The sequence below is a fragment of the Nicotiana sylvestris genome, chromosome 12 (genome assembly GCF_000393655.2).
Source record: "Nicotiana sylvestris chromosome 12, ASM39365v2, whole genome shotgun sequence".
Lineage (NCBI taxonomy): Eukaryota > Viridiplantae > Streptophyta > Magnoliopsida > Solanales > Solanaceae > Nicotiana > Nicotiana sylvestris.
In genome coordinates, this window is record NC_091068.1 from 127,242,939 (window position 1) to 127,266,002 (window position 23,064).

Here is a 23,064-nt window from a genome sequence, read left to right on the forward strand (position 1 = left end):
CATTGATCTTCTCCCTCCTATCCTATCTCTTTATTTCCGCATTATCAGACTTTGGATATACCATGTATTAGGATGATATTCTGTATTCTAGAGGCTCAGATTCGTGACACCGGGTCCTAGTGAGATTATGTTGTGTATTTTGTTAAATTCTTTAGTACTTTAATCTTGTTTAATTGATATTTCTTTCCGCTATTTTTGATAAATTGGGTTAAGTGTTGAATAATGGTCGGGCTTGCCGAGTAGTGTGCTGGGCGCCATCACGACCGGGATTTGGGTCGTGACAACTAACAATGATGCATACTAATAACAGAAAATAGTGCTTAATGCTCAATGTGTGGAGTCAAGAATTGAGGGGAATACTACATCAGCGGTGCCATGCAACAATCCACCTACAGGTCAAGAGGGTGTATCTACAGATTTCTTTGTATCTCAATTTGAGTTGGACGACAGGTTTATTCCCAATCAAATTCCAGAAACTAGAATTGTGATACACAACAGTGCAAAAAAGGTTGAATCAACCCCAGTACCATCTCATAGGAATCGGCGACAAAGTAAATGGTATTCTTCGCCTTATGAGTCTAACTTTGACTCCGCAGGTTAGTGTTTTTATAAACTGATGATCTATTTCTCCATGGTTTTTAAAATTAAAAGTATCTATTCATGAATTCAACGAACAACAAGTACCTCAATAAAGTTGACCCCCATTTTTTGAAAAAAGACACCCCTTCGAGGATGATTCAATAACGGACCATATCCTACATTAATCATTCAGGAATATGACAAATGGGTTCGTGATGGTCTTTTCGCTAGACATGAATAGAAGTAAGTTTTTCCCCGGTATGTGTATTAAGTTTTTATATTTAAAAAAATGTATATAATATTTTTTTATATCATACTTGTAGAAGTAATTTGGAAGACCATTACAAGAAGAACAAGTCAACACTTCATATACCATTGGATTTTGGAGTTGATCAAGTTAATTCCAAAAATTGGTTTTACCTTCTATCGTTTGACGGGAAGCTATGGGATGACAACGTAAGTTTTACCCCTTCCAACTCCACTATAATTTATTTCTTTAGTATTGGTTTGTCAAGTTGTATAGTTCACAATTATGTTACATGTAAATCTGCCTTTTTAAATTTTATTCAGGTGTATTGTAAAAAAATTTATTAGCTGAAAATGTAAAATGTTTTTAACTGAATCTGTATGATGAATTTAATGGCATCATTATTCCTGAAGTACTGCTATATTTTAATGTATTCCGATGTATTTTCGAAGTTATTATATGTTGTAACTAACATATGTATTACAGTAATATGTATTTAACTGATTTATTTGTTTTGAATCTGAATACATGTATTTAACTATATTCAGATGTATTTTAACATCAATAGTTAGTTGTAATATCTTTAATATCTACTGTAATATCTTGAATTGGACTATCTGATGTATTTTAACTGTTTCTGCTGTCATACCTGCTGTAATATCTGCTGAATTTTAACTGTATTCATACACTTTGTATTTTAACATCAATTGGTATTTATTATTGAATATCTGCTGTATTCCAGCATATTTAGATGTATTTTTCACTATTTAGATATATTATTCTTTAATCTGTATGATGTATTTAACTGAGTTTTCACTTGTCATATTTTTTTCTTAGTTTGATTAATTGGACTGATACTATGTAATTAAATTTGTGTATAGCATATTGACGTCATATACTACTATCTGAGAAAGAAGGGAAAGTACAATCAAACCAGCAACTTCAAGTATACAACTGTTGATTGTATATCCAAGACAAGAATAACTGAAATCTTCGACAGGTATGCTGATACAGATAGTAAAGCTAATATAGCCAAAGAAGAGGATGTGGTATGTGAGTACATAAGGGGCTACAGATTGCTAGCTAATGTACCTTGGCATACTGTTGACAGTGTCTTGATACCAGTCAACTTGAAGGACAAACTACACTGGGTATTGGTTGTTGTCTCGTTCAAGGAGAGATGTATCAAAGTGTATGACTCGTACAGATTTGCAGGTCATGATGCCTATGTTGCTTATGCGATAGATAAGATAGCTAAGCTTGTACCTCTGTACCTATCAATTAGTGGCTTTTACAGATATAGTCAAGGCATAGATTGGTCTAATTACTCAGTATACACTGACAAGTCACATACTGATCCCTTTGAAGTTTTTTTCATATCAGATCTGCCTCAACAGAAGGCTGGGGCATGTAAGTATTCAATCATCATTTTGGAATGTTATATACAAATGTAATTGTATGAATTATTTTTAATTATTTTAATCAACAGTTTTTAGGGATTGTGGGGTGCATGTTGTGGCATACGCAGAGTTTCTGAGCACTCTTGGTGAGATTCCACAAACAACATTTGATTCCAATCTACTCCATCAAAGATATGGTGCTCTCCTCTAGGACTATGCTATGCGGAAGATAGATGCTAGTGCCATAAGCGAGAATGAAGCACCCTCAAAGATTGCTAGGCAAATCACGGAGTCAGATTCAAAGATGTAGATAATGTTAGAGTAGCTTTAGGTTAATGTAGTTTTGGAATGTAGTTTTTAGGTGAATACTGTTTTGAGTAGTTTTTTTTGGTGAAGATGGTATTTAGTTAGAAAAACTAATCACTTTATCAACAGTGTTCGTGTATGACAATTGCAACTTTTCAATCGTTGTTTCACTGGTTTGTTCATAAGTATTCATGCTTATTCTTCAGTTTATATTCATATGTATCTTACAGGATTCATGTATTAATATTCAGTAACTTGGCTTGAACAGGTTTTAGGTATTGAACAGGTTAATATCAAAGTCAGAAACTTTGTGTATACTGATGGAAGGTTATATTAAAGAATTCAGATGTATTTTTCTGTATTCAGCTGTATTCAGTTGTATTCAACTGTATTATTCAGCTGTATTCAGCTTTATTCAAATGTATTCAGTTATATTTATGTTTCAAGTACAGTTAATACATATTAAATACAAATTCAGATGTATCAAACAGGTTATACGTATTTAGCTGTAGTCAGTTGTATTCAACTGTTGTATTCAGTTGTATTCAAATCTATTCAGTTATATTTATGTTTCAAGTTCAGTTAATACATATTAAAGAATACAAATTCATATGTATCAAACAGGTTATATGTATTCAGCTGTATTCAACTGTAGTCAGTTGTATTCAACTAATTTATTCAGCTGTAGCCAGTAATATTAAACTATATTATTCAGCTGTATCCAGTTGTTTCAACTGTATTATTCTTATATATTTTTTTGTATTCAGCTATATTCTTTAATATGTATCTTTCAAATTCAGTCAATACATGTTAAAGAATATAAATTCAGATGTATTAAACATATTATTGTCTAGCTAAAGAATATGAATTCAGATTTATTGTAATTGTTATATTACAATTGAGTATATAAATATATTCCGATGAATTCTGACTAGTTATGTATATAACTCAGGTACTGTCTATAATAAATTGTCAAAGTATATGTAGACAAGGTTATATTCGATTGTATCCAACACATTAAGGCAACTAAATGTATACAGAATCTATTCACGAAAGTCATTTCAGAAATTATTACTTGACAATGAGAATTTATTACTTGACAATGTCATCATAAGTATTGACAAATCGTTGAAGCACAAATATATGTCAGAGTGTTAACTATTTGTTACGTGGAGCATTTCTACACGTTCGCTTGTTATGTCCTCCCTGCCCACATATGCTACATGAATGTTGATTTTTCGGCTGCAGCATCTCACTTAAGGTTTATCGTGCTTCTTCTTTGGCCTTCCAGGAGGTCTTTTTCATTTGGATGGTAGTACAACCTCCTCTACAACATGTGCTGGTATATTCCAGTCATTTCTGTCCGGTAGCGGGCACACAGGCACATCGTATGTCATTACAAAAGTATTTGGTTTGTAATAGTTAGAGCAATATTCTTCTGGCATTAGAAACTTGCTCTTCAATACAGCCCAAGCATGTGGGCATGGTAATTCATCAACTTGGAACCTCCCACAAACACATTTTCTCTCTAACAGGCAGACTGTGTAATTCCTCCCTCTACCGTTAACCGTATGTAAGTATTCAGTTGATGGTACCACCTACATTTAAAAATAGAAATATAAGTTTTGAGCACATATACCTGAATTACCATATGTATAATGCTGAATTACTCAGTTACATACGACTGAAATATTTGCATACAGAAGAATACATCATACATTTAGACCGGCAGACTATAAACTATAATTACGTCTTATATTATGAATACTAAGATTTAAAATCTGTATTATACATAATTTTTAGTTGAAATTGATTTTTGCAACATATTTTGAAATTCATTCAACTTTGTATTATACATATTCGAATAGCTGATTTTTGCAGAATGTTTTTAGTTATATTCAGATGTATTCAAAGTCAGATTTTTGCAGAATGTTTTTAGTTATATTCAGATGTATTCAACTTAGATAAAATGTGTCTTGTATGCATTTGAATTCAGTTGTATTCATGACAGCTGTATTATAAAAAATGTGTTGTATTCAGTTGTATATCAGTTATTTTAGAAAACAATAAAGCTATATAATACAATGACATTAAAATAAAACTTACAGTCATGCGTGTAGACATTGCCTCATTCAAAGTCAGCATCTCCTGGTATTTTTTTCCAAGCGTTGTGTATGTCTGTGTAGCTTCTTTGCGGTTACTACAATTCCAACGTCCAAACATCTTCCTAACTTCTTCGAGGAAGTCGTATATTGGCAATTCCCTTGCTGACACTAGTGCGGCGTTGATTGACTCAGCAATATTTGAAGTCATTGTCCATCCCCTGTTAACAGGTGTATACAACCTAGCCCACTTTTCGTATCCAACTAACTCTAAGTATTCTTTCACCCTAATATCTATCTTCTCCACCTTCTCCATCAGACTATCAAATTCAGCTTGTGTGTATGCTTTTGCCATCGAGAAGTATATCTCGCTCAACTTAGCATGGATCTTTTTGAATTTCTTATATACGTTGTTCCATAGATGCCATATACAAGCAAAATGCGGTACATCTGGATACACTCTCGATACAGATTTAATGATACTCTCATTTCTATCTGAAACGATGCACATGTTTTCGCTGTAACCGTATGCTATCTTGAATTGCTCAAAGAACCACGTCCAACCAGCATCGTTCTCTGAATCAATAACACCATATGCTAGTGGCAATATATGACCTGTAAATACAATTGAATACATATTTTTTAAACATGTATTCAATCTTTAAAAATTATCAGATTTTATTATAATTAAGGTACCCACCTGCACCATCCAACGTGCTTGCCGAAACGAATGTCCCGGTATAGTAAGATTTTAGGTGACTTCCATCCACAACAACAATGGGTCTACAATGATCAAACCCCTTTATAAAGGCATACAAAGATATATACACGTACATGAATTTATTTTTGGGCGATTTTACCATTCTGATATGGGAACCCGGATATGTCATATCCATTGTATATAAGTATCCTGGTAATGTTTTGTATGAATCAGCCGGTTCACCTCTCAAAAAATTCATTGCCTTTTCTGTAGCTAACATCTACACCTAAATCTGATTTCACGTCATCAATAATATCCTTTGGGGTGTATTTTCTGTTATGATGAGTAAGCTTAGGCCTAATCATACCACCTATAAGGCTGCTACTTGCCTGCCGCTGCTCATACACCTTGTCCTTCAGTGGATGTATGGTTATCAATGAACTCTCTCAGTTTGAATAGTTCTGATTTGTTAATGCTTGATGCCTTAAACCTCCATTCACAATCTTCTGAAATACATAATAATGCATAGCTGCAAAGAATTAATCATTGTACACATGATTAGCATAAAGGTTTATAAAAAAAATGCATGACTGTACACTCTAATACAATCTTACATGAATACATTCGGACAACTATATATATAAATTTTTATACTATTGATTACAATTATAGTTATATGCATTTAAATACAAAGAATACAATTGAATACAACTATTTTTATATGCATACACTTAAACCCATAGTAGACAAAATAAAAATAATTAGAGGCACTGTAATGTCTTATATCCAGTAAAATACATATGAATACATGTATTTAAGGACCATAAACAAACATATCTTAAGCAAATAAGTGATAATCAAGTGGAAATCCACAAATACACATAAATACATCAACGTTTGGCCTACAGCTCGAACCAATAATAGAAAATACAAAAAAAAATAATTAAATACATGCAAACCTGACAGCATTAGACCTATCAACCCGGAATTGAAACCTTTGAGATATAGCATAATTCTCCATCACCTCTTTCAATATAGCCTTATCCTTATACACTTGTCCAGCCACAACCTCCCTTTGATTAGTTTTTGAAATTATCAAATACTTGTCCAGTTCGAACACCCCAATTGCTTCTCCTGAATTGACAAAATCTAGAGCCAGTGTATCATCTGTATCGAAATCATACCTTTGAACTGCTTCGTCTATTTGCACAATGTCGCCTTGATTTAAACTACCTCCGGATACAAGTTCTTTTTCAGTAGTTGTTATGCACAAAGGATACAAACTAAATTCTCTGTTCTCTTTTTTCAACTCTACATATATCATGTAACCCATATCATTGTGTATTTTCATTGGCGTGCAATTTCCTTCTACTTTGTATTGAATTTTAATGAAATTTGAGCTCAAACCTATGCCCAGTTGATTAGAAATTGAAGCAACTAAATCATTCGCATACTCCTTTACTAGTATTCCCTCAATTGAAAAATCGACGTAATTGCCCTCATCGTTCCACTTGCCAGAATGACGCAACAACACTGTTAAACTTGCCATATGTATAAAGGAACTATACTGTATTTTGTATACAATTTGTATCAACAGTAATTTTCCGTGGTTGAATTGAGAACTGCGAACAGAGAAAAGGGAGAAGTGAATGGAAGAACTTCGATAAGATGTTGCTATTGTTTTCGCTATTTTTGGTTTTTTTGGAATCGTGAATGGCAGAATACATATTAATGGGTAAAGGTTTTTGTTCGTTGAGTTAAATTAGGAGAATATCATGTGATTTGATTTCTTTTCCGTTTTTAACTAGTTAAACCTTCCAGATTTTACGCACATACGTTACTGTATTCACGATAAGGCCGCGTGAATACAGTTAGATACATATCAACCTTAGCTGGAATTTCCTTTTTAACGCCTATTTTTGCTATTATATTAATGAATACAATAGCTTAAATATATCAAATATATTGTATAACCACATAAAATGTATCTATAACACGTAATATAGCAAAAGGTATCTATAAATGACTAATTAGACCTAAAAAATGGTGAAAATTTCTCAAAAGAAAAACCCAATAAATATTCATGTCCAACGTTGAAAAAATGTTGATCTTTCACATTTACTGACAAGATGTTATAGTAATAAGGGCAGTAACAGTGAATCTTGAATTTAGACAAACATATGTACAGATTCGTTTAGATTAACTACGTGTCTGAAGACCACCAAAGGATGTGATGTAGTGGATGAGACTTCTCTTAACCAGAGGTCTCGGGTTCGAGCTCTGGGTATGGAAAAATCTTTAGTATGGAGCGCTTCCTTCCGAATGGAGCCCTACGCGGCGCGAATCCGGATATAATCGGATACCGACCACCGGGTGGGAAACAAAAAAAACAAAAAAAACTACGTGTGTGAAGTGTTGCATTGCATACCTTAGACTTTTAGTAATGGACTTTAAGGTTTGTGCTTTTAGTAATGTACTAGTCTTAGGGTACGCGCTTTGCGCATGTACCTATATCAATAAATATATAATTTTTAAAAATTATATATATTATTAAATAATGTGTTTGAGTTATTGAAAAAATATAAAAGAAAAAAATGTAAATTTCTAAATATAGTAAATGTTAATCTCACTAAGCTAGCTCATTAAATAAAGAAATTCTACTTCACATAAGTCTTTATATGTCTTATTATGATTTATGAGACATGGAATATATATCTTATGAAAATTATTATTATCTTTATTACCAAATACTATAAACAAATAACCAAAAAATACTTTACAATAATTATTCAAAGATAATAAAACAAATTGAAGAATTTGAACTTTTCGGTCTTTTAGAAATTTGTGAGTGAAGAGATAGAACTATAGCTCTTAGAAAAATATTGATAAATAATAATATAATTCTTAAATAGCTAATATTGAATTTCAAAAAATAATGTAATACGATATGAAAAATATAGGGAGCTATCATTTATTGAAATGAGTATAAAAAGAAAGAAAAATGATAATGGCAATTTTTCTGAATATTTTTTGTCTTATGTTGTATCCTTATTGCTTCAACTTAGCATTTTAGCAATTTAACTTTTAATTCTATATTATAGTAAATTTTGCTCTATTTTCTTATTTCTTTCACGACAAATGCTTTTATTGTGAAAACAATTTTTGTACCTTAAGAGTTTTATCAACTTGGAAAATAAGTTTACTTATGTAATAATTTTGAAACAAAATTGAATTGACTTTTTTGCTGCTTTATTAATTTAAAGACTTAATTATTTGTTGAGATTTCATTCTTTTATGATAGTATAGAAGATACAAATTATTTTCGAACTTTTATCGTACTCGAGCATAATATTATTTTCTTTGTCAGTTTATGTAATATTGAAAATTACATTTAATAATTAGAATAAATATTTAATTAGGTACAAAGCCTCTTGCTTTAGTAGTAACAGTATATAGATTGTTAGAATTATAGGACTCTTACTTCTCTTAAATAATATCTATTTTAAAGTCCTTAATATTAGGATTTCTTACTTAATTCAATAAGGAAAATTCTAATAATCGAAATTTTAGTTTCTTTTAAAGTACTAAATATTAGGATAATAATTAAATTACCATTTTTGTCTAATGTGATCTCTATTTTAAAAGGGTAAAAAAGGCGAACGACATTTGGCTAAAAGCCTTCGTGCTTTTAATATAGTACTAGTTTTATATAGTATAGATATAGATTTAAGTTTTGTGATTAAAAAATATTTATACAATCAAATTACTTCCAAAATACTTATAAATAAATTTTTATAATAATAATTAATAACGTGATAATCAAGTTGTTATCACAAATTAAATTTTAATTCTATTAATAATGTAAAACAATATTTACATTATCGGGTATATAATTTAAATTCTTTGATAATTGGTCATAGTTAAAATTCTCTTTCCATATCATAATTCCTTTTAAATTCACAAGCCTAATCTTCTTCGTGTTAGGTGAAGTGCTTCTATAACTTCAACATTTGAGGTTTTTTTGTCTCATCTTCTTTTCTCTTTTCATGTACTTCAATTATTCGTCAAACCAGAAGACTTTGAAGTTGAGTGTGTAACCACCAAAGGCTCAGTGCAGTAAGCGCCGGATCGAGGATTATGTGCGAGCATGTTCAATTTTAGAAGTACATAACTTTAGTCATAAAATAGTAGTTGTCAAGTGGGTTCAAATAAAATATTTATACAAAATTTATGCAGTTTTAATCGTAATTTATACATATACAGAGTATTATTTTTTGATGAAGCGGGTTCAGTTGAACCCGCTCGCCACTACTTGCGTCCGCCACTGAGTGCAGTGGATGAGACTGTTCATCCCTTAACCAGAGGTTTCGGGTTCGAGCCCTGGGTATGGAAAATCCTTAGTAGGGAGCGATATTCCCCGAATGGGACCCTACCCTGCGTGAATTCAGATATAATCGAGTTCCAATACGAATACCGGACACCGGGCGAAAAACAAAAAAAAGAAGAAGCTGAGTGTGTGTATGTGTCTTTTCTTGTTCTTTTCTTTCACGTGCGATGACTCACTAGACACTGAAATTATTCTAAAAGTTCGTAACCAAATTGGCTTCGAGAGATGACTTGTACTCCTATTTAAGTTGCTAATGGAAGTGATATTTTAGATAAAGCTTTCCAACTTCACTGGCGTTTTTCAAAAGAAACAAATTATCTTAATTCATTCCTAGTGTTTGTCAAACAGTAAGAAAACAAAAAGAACTACACGGAAACAAGTTACTAGCTTGTCATTATCAAATTTGATCGTGACTTTTTGGCTGTCAAACTTTACTTTAGTTGTATTTTCTAATTTACTAGTTTTATAATTTTATTAAGAATTGTGAACTGTAATTTCCTTATACCTAAAGTTTTACCAGAGTGCAATTGTGTGTGCATTTATATCATAGATAAATTTCGTTTATTTGCCAGTATCCCAAATTCACAACAAGTATAATGTCCTTTATCTCTTGTTTAAAGCAATCTAACACTAAACATAATGTTTAACCAAAAATAGATTTCTCGGTCAAAGTTAATATGTAGAAAAAATCGGGTTATTGATAACTAAGATTTACTTTACTTTCCCAATAATTTTGAAAGAATATATCAAATAATAAAAATGATTGACAAAGAAAATGAGAAATGAACTAATAATCACTTCCCAAAATTAAGGCTTAAAGCTTGGGGAATAAAGCAAAATAACAGTGTGAATTTCAATAATAATCGTTACTTGCCATTATAAATAAGATTTCAGTCTTTATATAGGAGCATACAATTATAACGGTTCCCGCACTTAATTTGGGCTCACTAATAGTATTAATTGTATTGATTGCCTATTACCATATGTAACCGTAACAGATACATTTATGACTAAAGATTCCTTGTAATTGTACCGATTTCCCTTTCTTATTTACACCATATTCGTATATCTTCCCTTCTTTGCAATCTTTACTCATTTCGCTCCTGTTTCTCTTTAAATAGCTGTCAGGTCCGATTCTTTCTTCAATGTAACCTCGTGGGTGTTTCTCCCGTGCCTTTTCTGCATTCTTTAATTCGTCTAATTAAGAATGCCACTTGTCCTTACATCGATGTTCCACGTGTCATGCCCTGTCAGCTTGTTGATGGTCCACGTGTCATGTCTTTTTTCTACCAATACATATAGTCCCCCCACTTTCTGAATATTCTCAACTGAATATTCGGGAAGTGGTAAGTTTTTATGGCGGGAATTCTTTGCCGCCGTTTCTCGAGTATCATTATGCCTCCTTCAGAATCGATGCGACGTATGTCACATTCATTTAATGCACATGCCACATGGCTTCTTATTATTGGATCTGCAGTTTTTCAGCGCCTTTTTAGGATTTTTTTCTACGGCTGCAGCAGCCACGAAGTGACGGTTCCATTATGACGCTTCATAATAACCAATTTTAATGACGGTTGTATCTCCTTATAAATACTTCATTCTTTTTTATTTCTTGAAACCTTCTTCCTTTTATATACATTACCTTAGTTCTTCTTCGTATCTCTGTACCTTTCTTCTATATTTCCTTTGTTAAACATGTCTTCATCAACTCCAGACCCTCGCAAAGTTGTGATCATTGACGAACTTGCTCCTTCTACTGCTCCCACTAGAAGTAGGAGAGGTGGTAGACTTCGTAGCCTTGGTTTGTTATCTGATCGTGGTTCCTCTTCTCAAAGTAGTTCTGCCAGACCATCTTCTTCTAGACCTTGGGCTTCTCTAACCCCTAGATATTCTTCTAGAAATAGGGACCTGAATGTACCTGTGCGTGAAGCTACAGTTGCTGAAATTGTTCCTCAGGAGTTTTCTTTTGTAACAAACCATGAGAACATGAGAAATCAAGCCTCTTCTATAGCTTCCCTTAACCCTACTGAACTTTACCCAAGCTTAATCACTCCCGATCTTCTTTCCTTAGTTTGACCAGAATGTCATTGGAAACCAAATTTCCCAGTTTTAATCCTTGGTGCCAACCAAAGAATCACCTCTTACCATGTCATTTTTTATTTTGTTTATACCTACCCTTTTACTTTAGGGTTTAAGCCTCCCATTGATCCAGTGATCATCGAGTCTTTTCGCTACTTTAATGTGTGCCTTGGCCAGATTGGTCCTATCGTGTGGAGGGTTGTAGCATGCCTTTCATTATTTGTCGGATTTGGTCTCCGTCCCTTTTACCTTTTGTCACTTACTTCACCTTTACTCCCCCAAGTTGTTTCATGAAGGAGTCTTTTCCCTCGTGGCTAGAAGTAAAAGAGTGTTACTTAGCCTCGAGGATGACCGAGACCGTGGCTGGTACGCCCGCTTTGTTGCTGCCCCTCACTAGTGGGTTAATGGGTAAAAAACATGTCTTTTCCAGAAAAATGGAACTTAGCATGTAAGTTTTCTTCTCTTTTTTTTTATATGTTTTGAATTCCTTCATGTAGACATATACTTATTTTCTCAGCAACTATGAAAGTTTTGAGGAAAGTCCCGACTTCTGTGCTTAGGTAGAAAAGATGTTGACTGCTGCTCCTAAGGACAAAAGATCTTGGAAATTTCTTTCTCAAAAATTTGGTTGGAAAGTGAAAACGCATGGTACTTTTTACCCTCATAGTTCTTCTCCTTCTTTTACTTGTTCATATGTAAATTTTTCATCATCCCTTTTTTTTTAATTAGGGTTTACTATTCGTGGCATTAGTCCCGCATCTGTTCCATCAACCAAGCTTTCTGTAAGTCTTGCTCAGGAATGGATTTTGAGTGCTTCTTCCTCCAAGAGGAAAACTGGTAAAGCTCGCAGGTCTGATTATGAAGAGGGGTTAGAAGAAGGTTCTTTGGTGAAAAAACCGTGTGTCAGGAGACGCGTGGTTTCTGATGATGAAACCCCTGCTTTTCATGACCCTCCATCGAGTTCAATTCCTTTCAGACTCATTGATGAGCCAGAAAATACTCCTTTAGAGATTTCTGATGAAGACGCAGATAATCCTCCATCCAGTCCAATTGATAGGTTGTTCATCCATGGCTTTGAGGGTGAATAAGGCTTCGGGCCTGTTTCTGAAGAATTACCTCCCGCTTCCCTTCCAGTTCCATCTACTATTAACTTCCTGTGTCTTTACCTGATATTACTCCAGTTGTTGCTCCCGTTATTGCTTCTCATGTAGAAGCTAAGCCTTCTAGCAGCAGAAGGGAGATGAAAGAGTTGTAATTGAGGTCCTTAAGGGCGGAAATTTATTGAGGAAGTCTGGTCAAACCGATGTGTGGTTGAAGCCATTGTTAGGCCCTGTGGAGAAGAAGAAGTTGGATAGTTCACTGACCTTAATGAATGACATTGTTCATTCTCCTCCGAATGTATAAGTTTACTTATATTTCCTTCCTTACTTTTCCTTATTCATAACTCTTCTTCTCCTACCTTTTTTGTAGATTAATTTGATTGGCACAGAGCTTATGAAAAGAGTTTCTCAGACTGACCAACAAATTCTTGAATTGCATATCGAGACTGACAACTGGAAAGAACAATTTGGAGATCTTCAACTGGAAAAAGGAAATTCTTGGATAAGAGAAGGGCACTTTGGAGCAACAAATGAGAATGGTTTCTCCTAAGTTAGCGGTTGAAAAAGCTTCTTCCAGTCAAGTCGGGAAGGATAAGGATAGACCGGAATCCTCTTTTGTTGAACAACTATCCAAGGCTACTGAAGAGATAAGGGGTTTGAACGAACTCCTTAATCAAAAAGAATTTACACGGGTGAATTGGTTCAAACGCTTACCCAAGCTCAGGAAGATCTCCGCACCTTTACAGATAAAATTCAGTTCTTGAAAAGTTCTCTTGCTTTTTTGAAGACAATCTATGAATCCTCAAAAGCAGAAAAAGAAGAGATGAGATTGATCAGTGGGAAAAGAATTACAACGCCCTCGAGGATAAGTTATAACTGGATGTTAGCTGGGTTTTTTCTGAACACTCGCCTCGAGACTTTAATTGAAGCCAACTAAGAAAGTTTTGACCTTAATGCTGAGATTGCTAGGATAAAGAAGCAATTGATAAAACTCAGCAACGTTAAAGTTTTTCCACACTTGAAGACGAAGGTTCTAAGGGTGATGGAGATGGAATTGTTCTTGGCGGAGCTGATGTTCTAGCCTCTTCTCCCTAAGTTGATCCTTCTTCTCCCGTTGATGATGCTCTTTGGCTTTTCTCCTTTTCCATATTCTTTTGTTGACTTTTACTTGGAACACCCTTATGTTGCTTTTTCCTTGGTTTAACAACCTTTTGGAAGGTTTGTTTTTGTTGCCCCTGTTTATTTGGGGTTTGATGACAAAATTATCACCCTTATTCTTTAGGGTTGATATATAAATATTTCTATTGCTTTTGACGCATATTATGCTATTTTCCCTTTTGATATTTAAGATTTTTCTTGCATTTAAAAATGCCTTAATAGTCCATGACTTTGATAGACATGGGTTTTTATAAAATAAGGCCCTTTTATATTAACGACACTGATGAAGATGGCGTCTCATATTCATATTGATTCAAATATATGAAACAAGAAGCAAACATGAAAGGAGAAATAATTTGAGGAAGTTTTATGTTTTGAACTTTCAAATAAATTTCGTGCATCATTCTCATAATTGTTCATACAACACATTCATAATTACTTTTATTGTAGTAGGTTTACACATACAAATTCGGGTCTATTATCTCGTGACTAAATTTATGGCCTTAACCTAAAACTCATAGGAATATGGAATATCTTGCATCCTTTTCGCTAGTTCGAATTCCTTTGAAAAATTTTCAAGGTTTTGACTCCGGCTGAACTATGCCTTCGATTATTTTTGCTTTCTTCAATATGCATAGTTCCCCTAGTGTTGGAACTTTGAAGTATGAAATCTCGAACACTAGATCACTTCTTTCTTTTGGTCCATTCCCTAAAAAGTAAAATATGAACGAGACTCGGAGATAATTATTTAGATGATGACTGCATAACCATTTTTTCATCAGAAATGTTGCAACCTAGACCAGGAATAATTCAGTATTCTGCGTGTCGTTCGAGTTTAATATCATCATTTGATACGAGCCAGTTTTTTGCCTATCATCTAAAATGATTAGTAAAATTCAAAAGAATAAAATAAAATTGAACTTGTGTGATACCTGACCGTGGGTATTTTCCTTATCTAGAAGTAATACCGCTTCAAATGAACTGCATTCCAATTCGACGGTAGCATCTTGCCATCCATATTTTCCAACTCGTATGCTCCTTTTCCAGCGATGCCTCGAACCCTATATGGTCCTTCCCAATTTGGGCTTAATTTTCCTGCATTGGTTGCTTTTGTTGGTCGGAACACCTTTTTGAGAACGAAGTCCCCAATCTTGAAGTACCTCAAATTAGCTTTCCTATTGCAATATCGTTCAATCATCTGTTTTTGAGCTGCCATTCGAATTAATGTTGCTTCTCTCCTTTCTTCTAATAAATCCAAATTTACCCGCAGTTCTTCCTTATTTCCCTCTTCCGTGGAATGTGAGTACCTCGTACTTGGTTCACCTATCTCTACCGGAATTAAAGCTTCTGCACCATTTACAAGTGAAAACAGAGTCTCACCCCTTCTAGTTTTTGATGTCGTTCGATAAGCCTATAATACCCCCGGTAATACTTCTGGCCATTTGCCCTTTGATTCTTTTAGTCTCTTCTTTAAGTTATTGATAATAACTTTATTTGTCGATTCAGTCTGTCCATTAGCCACAGGGTGGTAAGGTGCGGATGTAATTCGTTTAATCTGCCAACTTTGAAGAATTTTATGATTTTCGTGCCTATGAACTGGGGGTTATTGTCACATACAATTTCCTTTGGAATCCCAAATCGACATATAATTTTTTGCCAAATAAAATCCCTGACTTCTTTTTCCTACACCTATTTGAAAGCACTTGCTTCTACCCATTTTGAAAAATAATCTGTTAAAACTAACAGAAAGCGTACCTTTTCTTTAGTTTGAGGCAAAGTCCCTACGATGTCCTACCCCATTTCATGAAGGGCTATGGTGAAATAACTGAATGCAACAGCTTTGCCGGACGGTGCATATTATTGGCATATCGTTGACATTTATCGCACCTAGCTACAATTCTGCATCTTCTTCCATTTTTGACTAATAATATCCTGCTCTTATTAATGTCTTCACCAACGATCTTCCCCCGGTGTGCTTCCCACAATGCCCCTCATGTACTTCTCTCTTTAGATACTCCATTTGTGATGGACCGAGGCACCGTGCTAAAGGTCCACCAAACATCTTTTCGATATAAATTTCCACAATTTAAGAAGTACCAAATGGCTTTTTGCCGAAGCAATTGTGACTTCGTCTTATCCTCAGGAAAGATACCATACTGCAAAAAGTTCACAAATTCATTTCTCCAATCCCAAGTTAAATTATTAAAATTTACCTCACTCTTTGTTTGGTCGAGTGTCGGATGAAACAGATGTATCACAATAGCATTTTCTACATTTGTTACATCCGTGACAGATGCGAGATTTGCCAATGCATTTGCTTTTGCATTTTCCTCCCTGGGTATTTGCACGGCCTTCCATGTCGAGAATTATCTAAGTAATTCTCGTACCTTTTCCAGGTATTGCTGCATTCGCATTTTTCTTGCCACGTAAATGTTGCGCCTCCTTTTTCTCGCGAAATTAGGTTTCGACATTTTGGGACAACTCTTTTGAGATGGGTAGGGAATTTTAATTGGAAGAGTCGCCACCTAACGGATTAAGGTGCGTTAGGGAACCTAGAACAAATAACTCATATAACCAGTTTATATCACCAAAAATTGGGTAAGGTCTCGAAATTACCTTGAGGGGAAGGTGTTAGGCACTCCTTGAGGTCCACAACGGTGGGTCTCGACAAACTTAAATAAGCAAATTAGTCTAAAAGGAGAGAAAACAATTTGGACAAATACAATACTCAAATTATTTTAACCATGGGTATAGGGTGGTCCTAAGCTTTTAGCCTATAGGATCATTCCATGCAATGCTTTGTAACTCCCTTAAGTCGGGGTGTTACTTATAGCATTGGCACACGAGCTATCATCTCATTTACTACCCAATTACTATCTTTAAGTTTTTACTTACGCGTTCTAGCAGTTTCTAGCTCGTTCTTTATGCGTGCACTACCCGTCTCTTACCTATGGCCCCGGAGGTATTAGGACCTCTATTTGGGATAGTTCTAGACCAATCCTACGTTACTTAACAAATGTGAAATCTAGACGGCAAACAAAAACAAGTAGGACTTTCAGACAAAGAACAAGTATGGGCTCACATTGACCTCCACACATAGGCAACAAAAAGCACGCAATTGAATCAGCAAACTTTATTAACTTTGGAATCCTATAGGCAGGATATCTATGTGATAAAAATAGAGTGTAAAGACAATTTTATTAAGGCGAGCATTGGGACCTATTTGTTTGCCTACTGATTTTATTCAGCATGGATCTGGGCATTTCACGCAGTAGTATGCCATAGTCATTAATGAGTCCCGCAGATACGTTACCTAAGTGATTGACAAGAGCGTTTGAATTCAAAATAGACTAACAGGATCCTATAGGCATGATTTCTACGAGTTTGTTAATTACAGACCTATGGACATGGTTTCTCAGGGCAGCACTGATTTTAACTCATAAAGACAGTTTTTATTCCTTTTAGGTCCTATAGGCATGCTTTCTAATTGCTTAATTGATTTAAACCCCTATATGCATGATTTCTAATTGTTGACTTGATTTAAACTACTACATGCATGATTTCTAAGTTTTAGAACTGGTTTCACCCTATAAGCATGATATCTATTCATTTTAAATCCTATAAGCATGATTTCTAGGTTTGAAACTAATTTTTATTCCTATAGGCAGGATATCTATCAATTGTATTCGGACAAAAATTAACAGATTGCCAGGAAGCATAATTGACTCAAACAAACAAGGTCCTATAGGCATGATCACTAATGCACATTTAGTTGGAAACATGTGTAGATCCTATGTGCATGATTTCTAATGTGCAGAATTAAACGTGAAGTCCTATAAGCAGGGTTTCTAGCATGCAAATGTGCAACATAGAATCAAAATAATCATGAAAAGTCCTATAGGCAGGATCTCTAAACACAGTATAGTATTCACATGATTCAATCAGCATAATTAAATCCTATAGGCAGGATTTCTACCTAGTTTTGACAAAAGATATAAGAAACACCCCCAGCTTTTACTAATAAACCCCAAATCTGTTATTACAGAGATTATTACAGCCCAGAATGAATGAATTATAGCCTTCATAGGCCCAATCTAAACCTGGGAACCAGGCCTTCAAACACAACAACTTTGGAGCATAATAGTGATTTATCCATGACAAATTAAACCAGGCTTCCAGTGTGTCAAAGTTCCCAAAGAGCCTCAGGAACCCCGGACAATACTCACACTAGAACCACACATTCATCAAAGAGTTCATAAAAGATTGGAAAACCAGCCCCAATGCATCAGAGTTCAAAGGAGTCTTAAGGACCCTAGGCAGTGCTCACATTGGGGGTGGTGAGAACCTAAATGACTAAGAGTAGGAGTTTGAAAACCAATGCATAAAGGTTAAGGGGCAAGTTTTTTAAAAAAGTTTATTTTTCAGGAGCAGGAAATTCAGAATACAGAGTTACAGACAAAACTGCACCAAGAAACAAACAAAGTTCATGTTCAGCACATAGTTCAAACAAATTGGCATTTGATTAGGCTAAATATTAAAGAAGTCACGGCTTAAACACAGAGACAGAAAAAGACTGGAACTATAAATTAAACCACAAACATATTTGATTACATGCATACAGTATCTGGCAAGGTTTAGAAAGAAAAACAAACTGAACATTAAAACTAACTTAGGAAAAGGGGTCACATTATTTGGAGTAACTTAGTTTTAACAGTATTACTAAATGGATCATGTAGTTACATAGAAAGCAAAATCATGCTGAGGTTGAAACAGACTAATCGAATAAAGTATAGAGAACAGAATAGTAAGAGTTAAGACATACCAGTTGAGAAGAAAGCAAGTAAGAGTGCAATAGAAGTTAAATTTCAGAGAGTTTGGCCTTGGCTTTTAGCCAGCCAAATAATAACCACTTGTTGCAGAAATTAGAATAAGAGAATAAAGAGAGAGCTTACGTTTTTATGAGAACAAAGATTTCGAGAGTTTTAGAGTTGTCCTAAAGGGAGTGAGGAAGGGGGTTTAAATAGCACCCTAATGAAGTAAACAAATAAGGTAATGAACATGTCCTACTCAAATAAGGTATGAAAATAACTTAATTAAAGTCGGCATGAATCAATTAACAAGACAGAATCGACTAAAGTTAGGCTAGTATCACTTAATTTAAGGAAAACCTTATATGGAATCAATTAGTAGTCAGGAACTAGGTTAAATGAGGTAAGAACTAATTCCAAAATCAATTAGAAGCCGAGTTTAATAATTAGAACATAAAATCAGGCCAGTAAGGTTAAGTTAAGGGAAGTAGCACATATTATTAATCAGACATTGGTCCAAATAAGGTAAGAACAGGTAACCGCATAGGTAAACATCAGTACTGTACAGAAAAGAAAAACTAATTTCAAACCCTAATTTAGGTAAATAAAATCAATTAGCAATTAGTCGCCAGAGTTAAAGGCAAACAGGCAGAAATAGTAAGAATGAACAAATCGGAACCCTAAAAAAATAGGCAGAAATACAAAGACATATAACAAGTAAAATCAGTAAAATAAATAAGGAAACCCTAACAAATACCCAGAGACAAAAATGTATAAAGGTTAAAACATTTTTTTTTGCAAAAATCTGTTGAAATCAAAACCTTAGTTTTAGGGTAAATAAAATTGGTCATAAAATAATAATAGAAAAAGATTAGAGAAATATAGAGAAATGAGTATTGAAATTTTAAAGGAGAAATACCAAAACGAACATAAAATTGTTTCAGATCTGGGAGGATCTAAACAGATTCAAGAAAAAATATAAAGATTCATAAAAATAAACAGAAGTTGAACCAAATCTAGTTTGAACCAGAGATTTGAAACCCTAAGATATGAAAATATTCGTACTCACAGGTATTGGGATGAACATAGATGGAAATAGCCAAGATATGGGAGACTTTGAACCAGATCTGATTCGAGTCTCTTGAGATTCACTTGCCATTTGAGACAAATGAATCAATTAACATCAAGATTGGGTAGCCAGTAAAGAAACAAAGTCAAATAAGGCAGGGAATCAAGGGAAGATCCCATGAATCGAAAGGAAAAGTGTGACGGCGGGCTAGGGTTTGAGAGTGAAAAAGGTGAGGAGATGAGAGGATCAGAAGACGGCGGACTGGGGCGAATGAAATAGGGTTTGGGGGATTTAGGTATATTAAAAAGGGTTGGGGGGATTTAGGGCCGTTGATCTTCTGATATCAACGGTCAGGATTAGATCTTAGGTGGGGCGGGTTTCATTGGATGGGTATGGGTATGGGTAGTTGGGTTAGTGTATGGGTATGGATTATTGGGCTGGATAGGGTATTGGGTTGGGGTAAATCCGAAAAACTCAATTAAAAAAGGGCTATGTTTTAAATACCTATTTAAATTAATACAATAATTTATAAAATTATTAATAAATGATAAAAAATACTACTTGTATATGAAAATGATTTAAAATAGTTACTTAATCTATAAAAATATAAAAAGTCATTTTTCGTGTAAATAATATAATTATGCATATATGGGCTATTATTGCAAAGTTATTGCAATTATAGTCTTAAAAATGCAAATGTAATTATAAAAAATGCAATTAAAATATTTGAGCACTATATGAGAATAAATTATGAATTTAGATGATTAAATCATCATAAAAATAATATGAGGGATAATTATTGAATATTTGTATAATAAAAATTCAGAAATAAATTGATTTAAAACCTTTAAAATTATAGAAAAATTATAGAAATACTTGTGCATCTTTGTAAATGTGTGTGCACTATTTTGAAAATATATATGCATATTTAAAAATATATGAGGGAAATATTGGGTATCAACAACTGCCCCTCTTTACCCGGGAAGGATGAAAGAGTTGTCGGGTAAAGAAACAATGACTGATTTTGACCGAATGGGGGTGTTTTGAAAAATATTGGCTGAACCCTAGTCTCTGACTGCCTACATATCCCTAGTTTTACAGGAATCAGGCCATATATAATTCTGGACCCAACGGTGAATGAAACCGATGAAATTGTTATAGGAATGGTCGTATGTTTTGGAATTTTGGGAAGGATAATATCGGATGGGTTTATGCGGAGTTATGAATATGAGTCAAAAGCGTAAAGGATGTATCATAAGGCAGGTATCTGAACGGTCATGGAGTGAAGGCGAACAATTGATGAGAATCGATTACGTTTGAAATAATTGCAGGGTATAAATGGTATGAGCGGAAACCAGAGCAAAAGTTACTCCCATTTAAAGAACAGTTACTTCCTGGATTACCTGCAAAACTTAAAAACACACCGCATGCAAGTATATAGATTATTGTGAGAATTTTAAATATGATACAAATTCCCTTTGGACCATAAAGGTTGTCTTTGGAAAGTGAGGATGACGTCTTTAGACCATGACATCCCGGGCCATGAATCATGAGATAAGGGATTTGCAGGCCATGAAATGATGTTCTCGGGCCATGAAAATGGTGCCTCTAAACCATGACGCCTTTGAATAATGATGTGCAGTATTGAGAGATCCTCAGGCCATGACATAGTGTCTTCAGGCTATGAGGATGATGCCTTCGGACTATGATGCCTTTGGAAAAACTGGCTATACATCAGCCCATGAAGTGTAGAGACATGATACCAAAGGTAATAACAAGGTAGAGCTTAGCCTTGTGCAGAGTTTGGAGGCAGAGCTTAGCCCTGAAAGAAGAAGATAATGCAAAGTCTAGAATAGAGCAACACTTATGCAGAGGGAGACAATGCTTAGTCTCATGAGAAGGCAGTGCTCAGCCTTATGCAATTAGGGAGGCAGGGCTTATTTGAGACAGGGCTTAGTCTCATGCAAAGAGAAGGCAATTCTTAGCTTTATGCAAATATGGAGGCAGAGCTTAGCCTCATGCAAGATTTGAGACAGGGCTTAGTCTCATGTAAAGAGAAGGCAATGCTTAGCCTTATGCAAATATGGAGGCAGGGCTTAGCCTCATGCAAGATTTTAAATAGGGCTTAGTCTCATGCAAAAAGAAGGCAATGCTTAGCCTTATGCAAATATGGAGGCAGGGTTTAGCCTCATGCAAGATTTGAGACAGGGCTTAGTCTCATGCAAAGAGAAGGCAATGCTTAGCCTTATGCAAATATGGAAGCAATGCTTAGCCTCATGCAAAATTTGAGACAGGGCTTAGTCTCATGCAAAGACGGATAGCAAGTAGGAGTAGAATATTTCTTAGATGGAGATATATTTGTGCTTGGCGGTCCGGTTCTTACGAAGGTAATGATTTTAAGGCGTACGTGCTTGCGGTTATTCCTTGTCCCTGCATTCAAAGAAAAATCATGACTTTTGCGGGAGGTCGGTTCGTGCCTTTGTCTGCTTGATTTGTTTTGCTTTGTTCTGGAGACCCTGTTCAAGTTACCCTGGGTAACACCTGGCGGCCATAGAAATAAAGGTTTTTGAAAATACGCACTTATTGATGAAATAAAATCATTTTATAAAACATAGTGGTGTAGAATTATCAAGTAAATTAGATGAACGAATGACTGTGACACTTTTAGAGACATTGCGGCTTCTTTGAGTTAGTGAGGGTCCTCCTCAAAATTCTGCCCCAGTTACTTAACCAATTTCTGACTGTCTTACATATGATGACGTCGGCCGAACTTGTTCCAGAATTTTGAGGGTCCTCCTCAAAATTCTACCCTAGTTTCTGGCTATAGGGAAATGAAGATTTTATTAAGATGTAACCAAACCCACAGAGCTGCCTACATATCCCCTCTTAAACGGGAATCAGGTCAAGTGTGGTTTAGTTACATCAGATGAAGGAATGTAAATAATCTAAATATAGTATCTCCTGACTGCGTTTGAATTGATAGGTTTTGGCTAGACTTCTCCGTCTATCTTTGCAAGTATGAGTGCTCCTCTTGTTAGTGTTATTACCCTATGAACCATGTACGGACCTTGCCAGTTAGGTAAAAATTTCCCTTTGGCTTCATCTTGATGTGCAAAGATCCGCTTCAAC

At 34.7% G+C, this 23,064-nt stretch overlaps 1 protein-coding gene across 1 annotated transcript; it reads right to left on the reverse strand.

The window, feature by feature from the left end:
• Positions 1–3,833: 3,833 nt before the first annotated feature.
• LOC138883695 (uncharacterized) lies at positions 3,834–6,883 on the reverse strand. Its single transcript, XM_070164397.1, has 5 exons — positions 6,294–6,883; positions 5,740–5,863; positions 5,335–5,434; positions 4,639–5,249; positions 3,834–4,130 (listed from the first exon to the last, which is right to left on the reverse strand). Exons 1-5 carry the CDS (start codon positions 6,881–6,883, stop codon positions 3,834–3,836), a joined length of 1,722 nt encoding a protein of 573 aa, XP_070020498.1.
• Positions 6,884–23,064: the final 16,181 nt, after the last annotated feature.

Excerpts from the sequence above, each read along its gene's own strand:
- LOC138883695 (XM_070164397.1), bottom strand. The coding sequence starts at position 6,883 with ATGGCAAGTTTAACAGTGTTGTTGCGTCATTCTGGCAAGTGGAACGAT. Across the intron at positions 5,864-6,293 it reads GATAGGTCTAATGCTGTCAG|CTATGCATTATTATGTATTT; the intron begins GTTTGCATGTAT and ends AATTCTTTGCAG. Across the intron at positions 5,435-5,739 it reads CATCCACTGAAGGACAAGGT|GGGTTTGATCATTGTAGACC; the intron begins GTATGAGCAGCG and ends GCCTTTATAAAG.